The sequence below is a fragment of the Morone saxatilis genome, unplaced genomic scaffold, assembly GCF_004916995.1.
Source record: "Morone saxatilis isolate NCDOM2014 unplaced genomic scaffold, NCSU_SB_2.0 Contig2, whole genome shotgun sequence".
Classification (NCBI taxonomy): Eukaryota; Metazoa; Chordata; class Actinopteri; family Moronidae; genus Morone; species Morone saxatilis.
In genome coordinates, this window is record NW_023339762.1 from 5,510,569 (window position 1) to 5,526,414 (window position 15,846).

Genomic DNA, 15,846 nt, shown 5'->3' on the forward strand with positions numbered 1-15,846 from the left:
AGAACGACCCGGAACAAACTCCACCTGACGCTGTTGACCTTTGACCTCAGCAGTGTGTCCCCACGGCAGTGTAGGCAGCGGACGTGGATGCCTCCCTGCGCATGGTGCTGAATGGCGACAGCTCCAGCTCTGTGGTGGTGCCCTCGTTCTCGACGTCACTGGCGGCGGCGGTGGGGGGGTGGGTCGGGCCGCACTCGTCGCAGCGGATGGGCCACAAAAGAGGAGAGATGGGCGGCGGCGGAATAAGGGCCCGCACTCCGTTCGCAAGTATCAGCAGCATCATCAGGAATTGCAATTAACGTGGACACAGAACACGCAAGATAAATCGTTAATTCAGCAGCACACAAGGCCGTAAACTCGAGCACGACCTTACAGGTAAGAGCAAAGCAGCTGGCTGACACAGGTGGCAGATGATACCAGCGGTTTCTCCCTGAACTTGCAGATGTTCTCTGGAATGATACAGAAGCCGTAGAGGATGGCCAACGCCACCACGGCGCAGTTCATCTGGCTCTCCAGCTGGATCTGCTTCTTGCTGCCACGGATGCAGGCCCGCTCTGCGTGGCGGATCTTGCGGGCCGTGACCAGTGAGCTGCAAATGGTGAACAGTGTCGGCAAGCAGAAGTAGCAGCCAAAGTACCACCAGTGGCGTGCACCAGTGTATGTGAGTCCCAGGACGTACAGCGTGTCTGGGAGGTCAGTGGAGATCCGGACTACGCAACGCTCGCATGGCGTCACGTCTGGTGGATCGCCGTCCTCAGTGACCAGCTGCCGGATCAGCAGTTCGGGCAGCGCCAGCAGCAGGGCACCCACCCAGATAACGCCAAGCTTGGCCGTGGTGGACGCCCAGTTCTCGATCATCTCGTAGTACATCTGCACGTTGGTGGCAGCACGAAAACGGTCGATGCACAGAGCGCACAGTGTGAAGGTCGTGACCCCGAGAGAAGCCACCTGGGAAGAGAAGAGGAACCTCGGGTTACACTTCTCAATGTAAACTTACAAAGTTCTCCACACTCTTTCTGGCGTGACTACTTTTTGGGAAGAATGACCCAGAAAAGGAGAAGAGGAACATACAGTTCAGACACACACACACACACACACACACACACTCTTCTGCTCTGTGTTATGTCAGAAACCTGACAACCTCTCTGTTGTGTCTCAGCAGCTCTAAACATTTCATACTGTATGAAGGACACACGGAAACCAGTAGTGTCTGTGTGTGTGTGTGTGTGTGTGTGTGTGTGTGTGTGTGTGTGTGTTTGTGTGTGTCTGGTGTGAGGACACAGGGTAACGCTGCCAGAGTCCTGTCACTTCCTGTCCTGTTGTTCCACTACCTTCTGTTACTCAGAACAGTCTCTCTTTGGTCTATGAAGTTGTTCCAGTGCAGCAGTGTATGTGTGTGTGTTAAACGTCATTGTAACAGTTTGTCTATGATATCCACCCATACTTACTTCTAATGTCATCTTTCCAACTTTTTACCTATACTCTCTGCTCAAGCTATTCTCACAGCTCGCCATTTGACTGCTGCATTCATATCATATATGATGGTTGGTAGAGATGGAAAGATCTGACAACTCAAGACGCTTGTATCATTAGAGAAGTTAATTTTGCATCCAAATGCAGCACAAATTTGAACCAGATTTGCAGAAAATATGCTAAACAAAATTCTAAATAATGCACATGTGTCCATCCACTGCTGTTCTGTGAATATAAGGAGCCGGTTCACGGAGATAAACAGGTGTTGGCACTTTTGACAATTGAAAATGTGCATTCAAACAGGTGGGTGGAAACACACTTAAAGTAGAGTTGACCATGTGCGAGTTTAAAATACTCATATTCATTAAATCTGGGTTTAATTAACTTTAATTAACACGATGGACATCCGTTTGTTCTGTTGTCAGTCACGTTTGTATTATTTATCGCTGAGAGAAAAATCCGGTAGTCATGATTATTACTTGGATGTTGATGTAAGATGTAAGTTAGAAACTGGTAATTATAGTATCTCTGATATGACAGGAACTCAGCCACAGATTGTCAAGCTGCTGACCTTTACCCTGCAACAACTCTCTCTCTGTGTGTGTGTGTGTGTGTGTGTCACAGCAGTTTTCCGTTTTAACCCACTTGCTGTTTTGTGCGATTACGCTCCATTAAACAGAGACAACAGGAGTGAGCTCATCAACTGCTCTTTATTCCCCTACTTCAAATTAGTTTTTGTAGATTTATAGTATAGTATATTTAGTGTATATGTGTAGGTTTTTATTAATTCGGAAGTAAATTAAAGGACAGTATCCTAACAAATGAAATAGAAGATGACAGTTGGTGACATCAGTAATTATCACTGATGTTATGTAGGTCATCATCTCCAACACGGAGAGCTGCTGCTGCTGCTAAGAAGATTAAAGTTGAACCTAAATACAACCTTTTGTTTATCGACCTTACATTAAAAAGATTTTACACTCGACATGTGAACCTGCTGCTAGTATTTACACACCAGACATTCAGCTGATTTAAAACATGTCAACATTGTCAGCTTCAGCTCAACATCACCAACACAAACACTGGGATTACAAGCTGCATCGCAACTAAATGGCCAAAAGTATGTGGACAGCTGAACCTTGCAGCCATGTGTGACAGTTGACCATGTGATTGCAACATCACAGGCATTAATGTGCTGCTTTAACAGCCTCCACTCTTCTGGATTCAGCCTTTCCACCAGATATTGAACCTGGCCGCAGGGAAGAGCTTTTAGTGAATTACAACGCTTAAATTGGGTGATCAGGTCTGACTCGCAGCCGGTGATCCAGTTCCTCCTGAAGGTGTCGGATGGAGTGGAGGTCAGGGCTCTGTGCAGGAAGCTTTAAGATTTCCCTTCAGTGCAGCTCAGGGGATCAAACCAAGATGATATACAATCTATGAAATTAAAGAAAACATCTATATATCCAGATCTAATCTCAGAACCCCTTGTCCTGTTTCCTCTGATGAAGACTGATCAGAGGGGGGGTCGTCTTTCTCTAATCTCAGTCTGAGAGACTCTTCATTAATCCTGATCTTCACTCTGATTGGACAGCAGGATGTCTCGTGTGGAGCAGGTGTCGTCTTGTTTTCTGCAGCCTGATGTGACACTGATCAGATTAAAGACCCTTCACATTAGGCGACATTAAACCTGATTTAACCCCTGACTGCAGTCTGGAGCCACCGTCCACCTAATTCACCTAATGTGACCCGTTCACATCAACATGAAAAAGTATAAAGGAAAATTTTAAATGTACGTCCTTATATTTTTATTTCACAGACTGAAACTAAATTGTATGGTTTGAAATTGAAGATTCTGTAGAAAATATTCTGTTCAATAAACACTGCCTCATTCTGTTCTGTATAGGTCTACTTATTCTCTGACCGACAGATGGAGTAAACTCTTTGTATTGTAGTGGGAGGACTGGGGTGTCAGGTGTGACTGGGTGGCAGTGGATAATGGTTTACACGGTTCACGGGTCAGGTACGAGGGCCACACGGATGTCAGGACAGGCTCAGCCTCAGTCAGATAATGGATGGATGGGTCAGGCAGACTCAATTAACATATTCATCTTAACAACCTCTCCTTCCCTGCACTCTCTGCTTCAAGGGGATGGAGAGGGATAAACAAGGGGCATTTTTCTAACAAGGGGGGTGGCGTCTCTCATCCTCATACTCTCTAATATGTATGTTGAGCTGCTGTCAAAGCGCCATAAAGCTGCATTCAGAGGCTCCCAGCTCTATATCTCTGACTCTGTACGTTACACACTACTCACCCGCTCCAATTCAATCAACAACCGTGAATTTTGTCCAATCACTGCAACTTTTTACACAAATTTGATGTTAGCGTGCAGGCAGACCCTGCAGCACTAACATCTCACATTTACACTGTCCAAACAGTGCACTTTTATTCTCCCTGGAGCAAGTGGCCTTTTGGCAAGTGGTTTTTAATGAATCTTACAAACGAAATCTCAACTATTTTTGCAATTTTCTTGCATTTTCTGCATATTGTCCTCATATTTCATGGCAAAACAATGTCTAAAAACATTGCAACATACATCCTGGAGGGACTGAATGTAGCCATAAGGCCATGCCTCCTACAGGTGTTGCTCTCCTCACTCCTCTGTTGCAGTTTAAAAAATGTGCCTGGAGGGAATATAAAATGTCCTCTTTGCAGCTTAGCACAGAGACACTGTCCAGAGAGGGAATTTTGTACTAAACAGACTTGACTGAGACTGATTTGATTAGACTGCTAAGGCCTCATATTAAATTCAGATAAACTTTACTTGAAAAAAACATGTAACCCATCATTTATTTCTGTATATAGATCAACTGATACCATTGGTGCGTGGTTCAAACATGGTGTACACTGTGTTGATTCGTGTAGAACAAAACGTTTAACAGAATGTTCTCATCACCATCTATCATCATTTTCATTATTAAAACCTCTGTTCAGAAACTCCACTGGCAATTGGATGTGAGAAATTCGCCTACAAAATGACGTCATACGTGATCCCAGGATCGTCCTTACAAACACCGTACACATACACTCAGTCACTTCCACCAACCTCAGAACCAGACCCAGACCCAGAACCCGACCCCTGCCCTCTCACCTCCAGGTAGGGGATGATCCTGCACGAGAACTCCCCCAGCAGCCAGTTCTTGGTGAGCTCGTGGAACACCACGAGCGGCAGGCAGAAGAAGATGATGATGAAATCCCAGAGCGCGAGGTTGGCCAGCAGCGAGTTGGAGATGCTCCTCATGTAGTAGTTGTGACACACGATGCACATGACCGACACGTTCCCGATGATCCCCGCGCTGAAGATGACGGCGGCGGTGATCACGACCGCGTAGGCTCCGTAGGACTCTGCGGTGACCGGGTAGAACGGGTTCTTCACCTGCTTCCGTCTGGTCCGCGGGTTCACCGGCACGAACGGCGTGGTGTCGGGAAAGTCTGGCAGAGAGTACTCCTCCTCGTAGTCACTGGTGTTGAGTCCGAAGGGGGGTCCGGCCTCTTGCTCCTGTGCCATGGCCACGGGCAGAGCTTCCCACGCGCCCGCGGCTCCGTCCTGCAGCGGCTCGCTCCGCTTCGCCCTTCTGGGTTTTGCGCTCCGTCTCTTCCGCCGGTTGTGTCCAGTTCTTCCGAGGCTGCAGGTGAGTCCATGCGGGGTTTGTTTGAGCACTTCTCCCGGGCTGAATCCATCGCTCCGCGGCCCCCCCGTGCGCAAAGCTTCGTCTCCGTGTACAGGTATGCGCCGCGCTCCATTCTGCGCATCGCTTTTACGCACAGCGGTTTGGGGTTTCTGGGGTCCAAGCCACTCAGGGAATGACGGGTTTACAGTATCCAGCCACGAGGCGTGCGCATTTGCGTCGCGCGTCCCCCCATTGTCCTCCCCGATGACCGTGCGCCATCTCTGGCTCTGCGCATTCCTGTCAGCGGCGGTGGATTCATAATGAGGACTGAAAGTCGTCTTTGTTTTCTTCCAGTGGAACTGACTCGCAACGGCCTCGCTGGAGAGCCACAAACACAGTAACCTCGAGAATGGAAGCAGCATCGTGTGGTTCTTTCTAACCCCTCAGATCAAACTGATGCATTTTCCAAAATGATCGATCCATCACTGGTTTCTGATAATCAGTCCAAAAAAAGCAAAAATCTGAACTTTAAACTGGCACAAATAATCAGTTTTCCTTCATCTTTGCGCGCAAACAGCTCACACAAAGTCTCTGCTCGTGTATCAGAGGAGCACCTGTCGGGTTATGGTGCGTCCCGGAGCGGCTCCAGTCTGGAGGCATCACCAAAGAGACAACAAACCAGAGGGGAAAGAATGTCCTCAAACTGGGATGGAAAAAGTAAACTGACTGTTCAGATCCTCTGCAGCTGATGGAGGGGGTGGGGGTAGAGTGCTGAATCCCACCCGGGGCAGGTCCACGTCCGTCCCATGAAGTTTCTGCGCGCACAGCCGCTCCAGAGCGCTCGGGGGCCGGGAGAGAGCGCGGTGAAATATGGCCGGTGGGGACGCCAAGCTCCGTCTGAGAGACAGAGAGAAGAGGACCCGAGAGTAGGAGGCGGAAGGCGGGCGGGAGGGAGGGAGGGAGGGGGAGGAGGGAGTTATCTGTCAAGGGAGGGAGGGGGAGGAGGGAGTTATCTGTCAAACCCTAATCAAGTGTACAATTAACACACTGAGCCGTAATCTGTGTGGGATTACCGTGTGTGAGTCACACTGACAATATTTTTTTATGTGAACACTTTTGATAAAAGAGCTTGCCTTAAAGACGTTTTTATCGTTTTCCTGAAATGACATTGATGGCAGCGGTCCTCAATGTATTACTCAAACTTTTATTAAAATGTAAAAGTTTTTCAGATAGAAGCTTTCTGAACTCGGTAGACCTCAAGCACAAAATGATCAGGCACAAACTTCTTATTTAAACTTATTTAAAAATGAAGAAAAACTTTATTCGCTTTTAAAGACTTGCAGTTTTGTAGTGCATGAATTAATGTTATACAACAACTAATACACATTTTGATATTTAGGGATTTAAGCTAAGTACAGTAAAGTACTATTCTCTGTTTCTGGATATAGACTAATATCATTGTAGGAATACTTACTTAAGTTTCACAGAAAAACATAAATACAGACATTTCTAAATAATCCTGCAGGAATTCATAGTGTACTTGTGATATTTGTACAGTAACTCTACAAAGATCATCATTCAATTATTAAAAGCTTAAATTTAACACCAGACATTCCCCGAAATGCCTTTGGAATTTGCTGAAAAGTCAAAGAAAAACTAAATAAATTCCAGTAAAGAAATGGTTCACTTGTACTTAAAGGGAAGTTCATGCCAGAACCAACATTTACAGATTGTTTGTGCCATCTAGTGCAAAGTCTGGGTATTACACCATCACTAATCTGATGTGCATCATTTAAACTGAAAGAAGTTTAAGTTGGCTTTTGACTGAGAGGTTTTACAGTTTTACTTCCTGGAAGCAGAGGCGAGTGTAGACTTTCTGAGCTAAAACTGCAAGTGACTGAATTTTTGGAGTTATTGCTTCTGGCCTTCGAAACATCAATAATTTGGACCTTATTTACCACCTCACTTTGGTTTGGGACTGTAGAGGTTTCTCTTCTCCAGGAACATCTGTGTCCAACATCTGCACTCTGGAGGAGAGGGGGGGAAACACGTAGAAGTGACAACAGACACATAAAACTGAGACCGATGAAGACCACAAAATTCCATCCATTATTATTTGTGTTTGCCCTATTCTGTATCTGTATATCTTCTTTGGGCTCAGTTTGTGTCAATAACAAGTCTTTTGTAAAGTGCATTACGCTGTCAACTGACCAGCAGATGGCACAGCAGATCAGTACTGAAAAGTGTGCAGTAAGTAAATGACTTTACATGGTTACTTTCACACAAAGTTCTCTACATGTTTCAAAGTTTTTAATGCGCAAATCTTCTGAACCAGCTTCATGTTATTTCTAAATAATAGAATGAGGATTGTTAGAAAGTCACATTAAATTATGATTTTATTATGATCTATGTCTAATATTTCCTGTAGCACTGAACACAAAGTGGCTGATGTAAATGTCATTAGTTTTACAGGAACTTAGACATAAACCAAAGTATTGGACAAACGGAGGAAGGAGTTGAGGAAAAGAGAAAATGTTAAAAGATCCCCCAAATTATTAATCCCTCATCCTGAAGGGAACTAGGATGTCTGAACCAGAGATATGTCACTCTGGACCAAAGTGGTGGACCGACCAGCCAGCAGACAAAGAATGGTTCTGGTAGTTCTAAGCTTTAAACTATAAACAAGTGAATCTGTTTATCCATAAGGTTGAACATGTTTTGTTGGGGTTAATATAAGAGATGGTTGAGGTTTGGTGGAGGTTTGATGTGGTTGTGTTCAGGGTAAGAATCTGGGAGAGGTCGTCTTGGTCACCTAATGGTTAATCCGCATGCATGTGCTGTTTAGAGTCTATCTTAGGACCTTTATTGCACCTCATATTTCCTTCTCTCACCCCCACACTTCCTGTCTGTCTCTATTCTATCAACTCTCAAATGAAGGCAAACATGCCCAAAAATGAATTTAAAACACATCCTGGGTGAGACGAGTCAGAAACTGCGATGGAAGAAATAAGACTGTCTACATCCATCCATCCTTGTTTCAGGTTCACTGTTTATACAGTAAACTAATCTAGGTTACATATACTTGGATAAACTGAGACATTTTACTTCTTATCTCAGCACAGCTGGTGCAAACTTTGCAAAATGCGTAACTGACCCAAGATCAGTAATGTTGGGGAAATACTGTGAATCACAGCCACTCTGAATCAGAGCGTTCACTGGCTGTTTGCATCCATACACAGCTGCTACAATACTACCAACCTCAGTCAAAGTCATTTATTTTATTTTGAAAGTCATACAAAGGCTCTGTTTACTGCACTGGAAACAGCAGAGGTTTTAAAAATTCACTCACATGTCAGTCAGTCTTGTACATTTTTGCAGTAACATTTTCTGTACATTTATTTAGTTTTACACAATAAATACAAATAAAAACAACAAAGGAAGTGAACAAAAACAGTTGCTTTTTTGCAGGGTAGGTTTACCGGTGACCTGTGATCAGCAGGTGGTTCAGGCGGGGGCGGGGTCGGACTGTGTGGAAGGGGGTTTGGTGATGGTGGTGTGGCAGATCTGGTAGCAGGTTTGGTTCTGTCCCCCGTCGTCCTCTGCTCGGTACACCGTCAGGCACAAATCCAGCCACGGACGCTCACCTGAGGACACACAAACACACCTGAGACCAACTTCACACAAACCTGAACTCACTTACTTCCACGGAGAAACGCTCTATGTGACTCATAATGATGAACATGGTAAGGAGTGTCGTTTGAGGGACAGGAGCAGCAGCATACAGTAACTTAGATTCATAGTCATCAGTGCTAACAGTAATTCTTGGCTTCTGCACTGAAACTCATCAGGTCACTGCGTTATAAATGCTAGACACATTAGATTCATTCTAACTGATGGCGTCTTATCAGTGAACAAAACCTGCTGCTGTTCAGGTTCAAATTAATCTTACAATGTTTCTTCTTTCTTAATTGATTGATTTTATCACAGTGAGTTATTCTTCCCTATGATAATGTGACTGTAGTGAAGCTGCTGCTGGACTAAAGAGTTAGCTCTCTAACTCAAATGAAAGATGTACCAGTGCTGCCCCCTGCTGGACAGAGGGAGTCCATTGTTTGACAGATGCTGTTCTGAGCCTCCTGATTGGCTGCTACGTCCTCCGCAGACACCCTGAAGAAAGACTCCTGGTGAAAGATACAAAGCATCATTTTAACTCATTAACTTATACTCAATCAGTTTCCAAAAACAGTCTTAGGCGGTTTTATCATGTTGTGTGTTTTTTTCCATACAGCCACTACAGTAGTAAAACAAACACAAACACCAGAATGTTTCATGTATCATTTTGCTATAAGTCCCGGCAGCTTTTGATCCAGAGTGAGCAGGACTGTAAATGTGATGCGAAACTCACGGCGTCTCTCCACAGGATGGCCTCCAGCGTGTCAGTGCCGTCCTGCAGCTCGAGTTTCATCAGCAGAACGAACTGCAGCAGCTGAACCCCGAGAGCTGCAGGCCAGAAGACCAGAGCTGTTAACACTGCGTGATTTATTTCAGAGGAAAAGCTGCAGCTAGAACAGACCTGAGATCAGCTGATGAGCTTTTCAATCCTGCTGAATTAGGAGGCGGAAGGAGGAAACTTAATTTTTTGTAAGTGTAAGATTATTGTCGTTTTGGCTGCAGTTCAGAGCAGGCACCAGTTTTAAAACTCTCCTTGATGGTACATTCAAGGATGCAGACAGAGAATGGTTGGAGTTTTCTTTTAAACCTTTGATTGAATTTGACAAACTGATTATTAAAATTGATGCAGATTAATTTTTTGTTGATCAAGTTGCACAGAGGCTCACGGTTTCCTCTGTCAAAGCTGCATTAGTTTTAGTTTGGGCACTCAGGGGCAGCAGAAGAAGCTGGCATTTTAGTGGAAGCTGCTTCCTGTGTGTTTTCTCCACCTCCACAGTTCCCTCTGACAATCCAGAAGGTCAAACCAGGCTCTCACCTTCTGCAATGATCTTCTCATCGATCAGCTCGACTCCTTCAGCACACGGTTCCCTCACTGCAGCCTCAGAGCACTGCCTACACCTAAAACACACACAGGAAATCATAAAGAGAATATACGATCAGCTCTGGGATGTCTGTGCACTTATCGGTCTATCCTCTACTGTGAATAAAACACTGATGTGCTCTAAAGTATCATCAAACATATTCTCTCATTAACATTGCATATGTACCAACTCAAATCTCCTCAGGCACACTTTCCTTGCACAGTTGGGTATGACACAGAGGCATACACAATGACCGAAAGTACATGAGTATCCAATTTTGCTAGTAGTTAAAATTTCTGTTTAATCGACGGCTAAATTAGTCACCAGGAACATCCCCAGTTGAGCCCTTTTTCTTCTGTTTTACATTAAAACTACAGAGATTGTGTAGCTGCCTGAATGTGATGTGCCAAGTGTAGTTAAGTGGGGGAGGATTAAAATAATGATCTGGGCCTGTTTTCCTGGTTTGGTCTATTCTAGGCGCTTTAATGAAGTGAAATCTTACTGCTGCAGAGATATTTTAGACAAAAGACAACTTCCAACTTTATACCAGCAGTTTGCTTTTGTCTCTTTCCCTCTTCACAAGCCTTTCTCCATGTAGTGTAAACACTATAGTAATGACACTTTAATATCTTACTAACACTAACACTAATATCTAAATTGTCACACAGTGAGTGAGTGTACCATCCACAGTCATAATGAACAGAAAATGAGAAAAATAGCTGACACAGCTGCAACAAGAGCTGATTTAGAGATTTAGCAACTAATTGATTTTGATAAGGCTCTAACTGTATTATAGGATTTGTGTGCGAGGCTCATCTCTGACCCGTAGTATCTCTTCCTGCCTCTGAACAGGAAAGGTGCAGACAGGTCCAGCAGAGCCATGTGACCTCCTGACGCCCTCACAGGAACGATGTTCTGGTAGCCTGACGTTAGTCGACACGTTTCCTCCAGAGTCGAACCTGCAAACCAAAACATCTGTCACCATGTGTCTGATTTTAGGATGAAAATGATGGCAGCCAAAAATAAAGCTTTTATGCTTTCAGGTGACTAAAGATTCTGGTGTAACATGCTTGATTCCCTCAAATATGTTTTAAATAGAGTGTGTTTGGTTGTTACCCATGAGGAAGATGAGCTCCTTGGGTTTGCCCTCAGACATGAGTTGGGTGGACAGGTGAACACTCAGAGCTCGCTTCCAGGATCCTGGGGAATCTCCGGGGACGTCGACCCGCCCAGAGAATGCCCACGGTGGGGGGCTGCAGGGTCCAGAGTCCTTGGACCCCTCAGAGAAGAGACCGGCCACCAGTTCATCATCTGGGACGTCCTGTCTGAGATCACAACACAGAATCAGAGGGTAATCAGATATTTCATTTACATTTTAGAGAGTCATTTTTCATATATATGTCATATTTGAGACATATGTGGATTTGCTGCTCTTAACTTCTTAACTTTCATATTCCGAAATATAAATTCAGACAGACCAACTTTAAATTCAATACCCACTGCCACAAATGTTTGCATCTGTATGCCTGGAAATGAATTTAAGACCAATTTGAAAGCCTAAACAACAAAAGAAAAGTCTGCATGTGCATGTGACAAAAATAAAACCTTAAACCAGAGTTAGATTTTACAGGAAACATTAAGAGCTTAATTCATATTTTAATATTGCGTGTTAGCCTACATAGATGTACACTTGCTGCAGTAGAGCTTCAGAGCCTGGTGGAGTCTGCGGGGCTCGTAGGATCTCAGCTGGACTCTGACGTGGTGAACTCGACCCGGATCGCACTGCTTCAGCTCGGACAGCGTCACCGACTGTATGTCGTGACCACAGCTTCTCTCTGACGCACACAGTGACGGTACGACACAACACACATAGTTACAGTTTCACAGACACAATCAGACTTTTTTAATTCTACATAAAAATCTCCTTTAAAAAAACTGGGAAATAGAAATAACTGTTTAGCTGTCAAACATTACCTGTAGACATAGTGCTTTAGAATTCTGATACTCAATTAAGAAACACTGCAGTTGACTGTAACTTGGCTGTAATTTCAGATATTTGAAAAATAATTGCAGACAACCTTAAAACAGGACTCCTACTATGTCTCTAAAGTCATCACACCTCAGAGGCTGTTACCTATCAACGATATCAGCGGAGGGTCAATAGATCATCACCCACAATGCTTTGGATTAAACACGAATTAAAACATACCTATGAATATTACATTCATAATAAATACATTCCAAACTGAGAAAAACACAGTGACACTTTCTGACAAAATAACAGCTGCGTTTGTTATATTTTACAAATGTGGACTGTTTAACCTCACACCAGACCTATTGAGCTGTTGCAGTGTGTTGTGTTTCATACCTGTGATGCAATCCACTGTTTCACCATCTAAATCAGAAACAGAGAAACCAGACTGAACCAGATACAGGAATACACCAATCAATAAGCAATAAGTAACACAGGCCAATAAACAAACTGTACTCTGCTCAGTTCCTTTAGCTGGCAGCTGAGAAAACAAAATCATCTGATCTAAAAAGGATTTTATTAGAAGGCTTAAAATGAGCTGCTTGTGCTGCCTGCTTCAGCTCACAGAGCATTGTGCATAATCATCCCAGGCGCTGTGATCATCTCCCTGCTACTGAGAGGCAAAGAACAATCTAGAGATTAATGAATGAATCTAGTTTCTACTGAAATACAGTTGGTGTATATTCTTTAAAACAGGAAAATAAAAGCAAAGCAAGAATTATGCAAAAAATAAGCTTTAAAAGAGAGGGAATAAATAAGGACATAAATTTAATTTGAAAATTGTCAAAACTAGACCACTATAAATTTGAGAGACCAGACCTATTGTTTTCTAATAGATATAGAATATACTGTGTGTACTGTATAATAAAAATGTCAGTGTCTTTATGTCATAATTCAATATAATTTTTTCTCCTCTTTCCTTCTTTACATGCTGATTTCTGCTTGTTTCTGTGTTCTTATACGACCCGGTTCTGATTCTACTTCTTGTTAAATGTCTGGGTGCGAGGTTAATTTTAAAAACGGAATGCTCCTTCTGAGAGGAAAGTGAGTCCCAAATATTTTGTCCACTTGTATTTATAACAGACATCAGGTCTGAACAGAGCTTTTTTATTGCTGAAGAATTATTTTAAAGCTGCGGCTGTTTGTTTGTCTGTGTGGAAACCTTCAGGTCACAGTCAAAGTTTGGACTTTTTATTATATTCCCAGTGAAGCGTGGGCTTTTAGAAGGCTCTGCTAATGGAAGCAGCTCCCTGCAGCTTCAGTCCATCCATCCATCCATCCATCCTCTCCTCAGTAAAGAAAATGGTCTGTCAGAGCAGTCAGAATGTTCATATTTCTGCTGCTGGCGAACCTGTTTTTCATTTAATTAAAGGCTGGCAGGCGACCACCACTCACATTGTTCTTTGTATTTAAGTCACACAATGAAAATTAGACTTCACTTAGTCACTTTTAAGCAGACACAACAAAGAATCCGCGTCTGACTAAACAGATGTGCTTCTATTTTTGTGCTTAATGTGTTAGCATGCTAACATTTGCTAATTATTACTAAAATCAGTCTGATGGGAATGTCGTTACTTTTGCAGCTAATAAACCAAAGTATTGGACACATTTAAATTTCATAAATTCGAGACCCATCCAACATCCATTCTTACCCAGAGACTCTGGTGGAGTGCTCCAGATTTCCAACATTGCTGAGTCATTCAGCTCACCATCCTCCGGCAAAGCCTCAATGACTCTACAGAGACAAAAACAAGAAGAACACGGGACTTATGATCATGTACACACACACACACAATTGAATAAACACAATAAAAAAATTCCAGTTAAATTATTGGAATGCTATTGTACTCAACATATCTGCATTTCAAAACTGTAATGCACTCACCAAATAGGATTATATATATATATATATATATATATTATAGTTCCGGTCCTCTAAACATTCCCCTATAAACTAGATGCTCCAAACATTAAATGTCCAGTGTGTACGATTTAGTGACATCTTGTGGTGAAGTTGCAACTCCCTCGCTTCCCCATGGTGGCCACGAAACGTGAAAAAAACGCCCCTATCTAGAAGCGATGTTGAGTTAGTCCGTTTTGGGCTACTGGAGAAACATGGCGGACTCCATGGAAGGCGACCCACGGTGTCTGTATGTAAATGTCTAATTCTAAGGCAACAAAAACATGATTCCTATACTCCTAAATGTTACACACTGGACCTTTAAATGAATGAACGGCAGCTGACTTTGTCTACACTAGTACTGCACTGGTCTGTTCTGGTCCAATTATGCAACAATCCAACATCCAACAATGCCTCAGTTCTCTCAGGTATATTTCTCCCCTGTCTCCTTCTGTACCTCTTGAGGTCTTGCACGTCGGGGCTGTTTTCTGGAAGAACCCGGATCCCCCTGCCGTACGCCGTCCCCCCATGCAGGTGAAAAGCCAGGTGATCCACCTCCTCTGACTGGCTGCTGGTGAGGCCGGGCACCTTACTGGATCCTGGGATCGCTCGTAGGTTGTAGATCCTCAGGAAGTTTCCAGGCTGATGGGACAAATGGAAGAATAAACAAACAAAAACCATTTATAAAATAAATAATTATTAAAATATTAGAATAATTTTATGAGTAAACAGACAAGAGCAAGAGCAAGAGGATCCAGGGAGCACACAAGAGTCCACGTTCAGTGAAGTACATGTACTCAAGCGCTGTACTTAAGGACAAGGTTGAGGTATTTGTACTTTACTTGAGTATTTTCTTCTCATGCCGTTTTCTACCTCTATTCCACCACATTGTATCGGGAAATATTATACTTTTTTACTTCACTACACTTATCTAACCACTTTAGTTACTTTAAACTAAGATGCTCACTTACAAAACATATGAAAAGCTTATAAAATATGTTTTGTTACAGTAACAGTTTATACTGCAGTGAAACGACAACAAACCAAACAATCAATTGATTAATGGAGAAAATAATCAGCAGATGTACCAATAATGAAAATAATCATTATTCGCTGTCCTGTACACAATAGTTCAAAATAAGCTCAACCAACTACAACACTCAAATCTGCAATCTGACACAGGGCAAATTTTTCTGCATTGTTTACTTTTATTTTTGATTTTGAATTTGTGGTCTCTAAGCCCAAGCTGAGATAGCCCATATGACATTATGACGACATCATCATGGTTATTTTCACCTACAGAGCCACAGAAGACATTTTAACCTAACCTAACCAGTAAATATAGGCATGTGTCGACCTGATGAATGCAAATCCAATATTTACTCTCCTTATAACTGATTAAAAATATATGACTCTTTAGCTGCTAGATGTTCCACTTTCCTTATCTGCTAGTCTCTAACTCTAAGAAATGTCTAATATTTTGTTTCTATATGTAATGGGTTTACAGTTAAAATTTAACATAATCCAACACCTTGTTGAATCAACTCCTTTCTGACACTGTGAGTGGACGTTCCTCTTCAGGATTTAGAACGATCCTTCACACCGTTTCTGTTTTTCTGGTCACTCAGTGTTGCTTTCATCAATCAGCAGATGGCGATGTTGCATCAAACGTACAGTCAGCGTGGTGACAGTGATTCAGAGGCGGCTCAAAAGACTTGGTTTGGAGGGTTTGTCATTTT

General features: G+C 43.1%; 2 protein-coding genes across 2 annotated transcripts in view; both read right to left on the reverse strand.

The window, feature by feature from the left end:
• Positions 1-369: 369 nt before the first annotated feature.
• Positions 370-6,032, reverse strand: LOC118330328 (prosaposin receptor GPR37-like). Its single transcript, XM_035664819.1, has 2 exons — positions 4,623-6,032; positions 370-948 (listed from the first exon to the last, which is right to left on the reverse strand). The coding sequence occupies exons 1-2, from the start codon at positions 5,562-5,564 to the stop codon at positions 370-372; spliced, it is 1,521 nt and encodes a 506-aa protein (XP_035520712.1). The 5' UTR covers positions 5,565-6,032.
• Positions 6,033-8,400: 2,368 nt separating this feature from the next.
• Positions 8,401-15,846, reverse strand: part of pot1 (protection of telomeres 1 homolog) — a gene marked incomplete in the record, with an annotated part of 59,100 nt that continues 51,654 nt past the window's right edge. The window contains 10 exon segments of the mRNA XM_035665537.1: positions 8,401-8,786; positions 9,218-9,323; positions 9,548-9,642; positions 10,130-10,212; positions 10,999-11,134; positions 11,292-11,500; positions 11,854-12,010; positions 12,544-12,570; positions 13,860-13,942; positions 14,565-14,749. Coding sequence (XP_035521430.1) covers positions 8,647-8,786; positions 9,218-9,323; positions 9,548-9,642; positions 10,130-10,212; positions 10,999-11,134; positions 11,292-11,500; positions 11,854-12,010; positions 12,544-12,570; positions 13,860-13,942; positions 14,565-14,749 — 1,221 coding nt within the window.

What these genes read in the sequence shown, in the direction of transcription:
- LOC118330328 (XM_035664819.1), bottom strand. Translation starts at nt 5,564, where the DNA reads ATGCTGCTTCCATTCTCGAGGTTACTGTGTTTGTGGCTCTCCAGCGAG. An exon ending in GGATCATCCCCTACCTGGAG is followed by an intron (nt 949 to 4,622) that starts GTGAGAGGGCAG and finishes TTCTCTTCCCAG; the next exon opens with GTGGCTTCTCTCGGGGTCAC.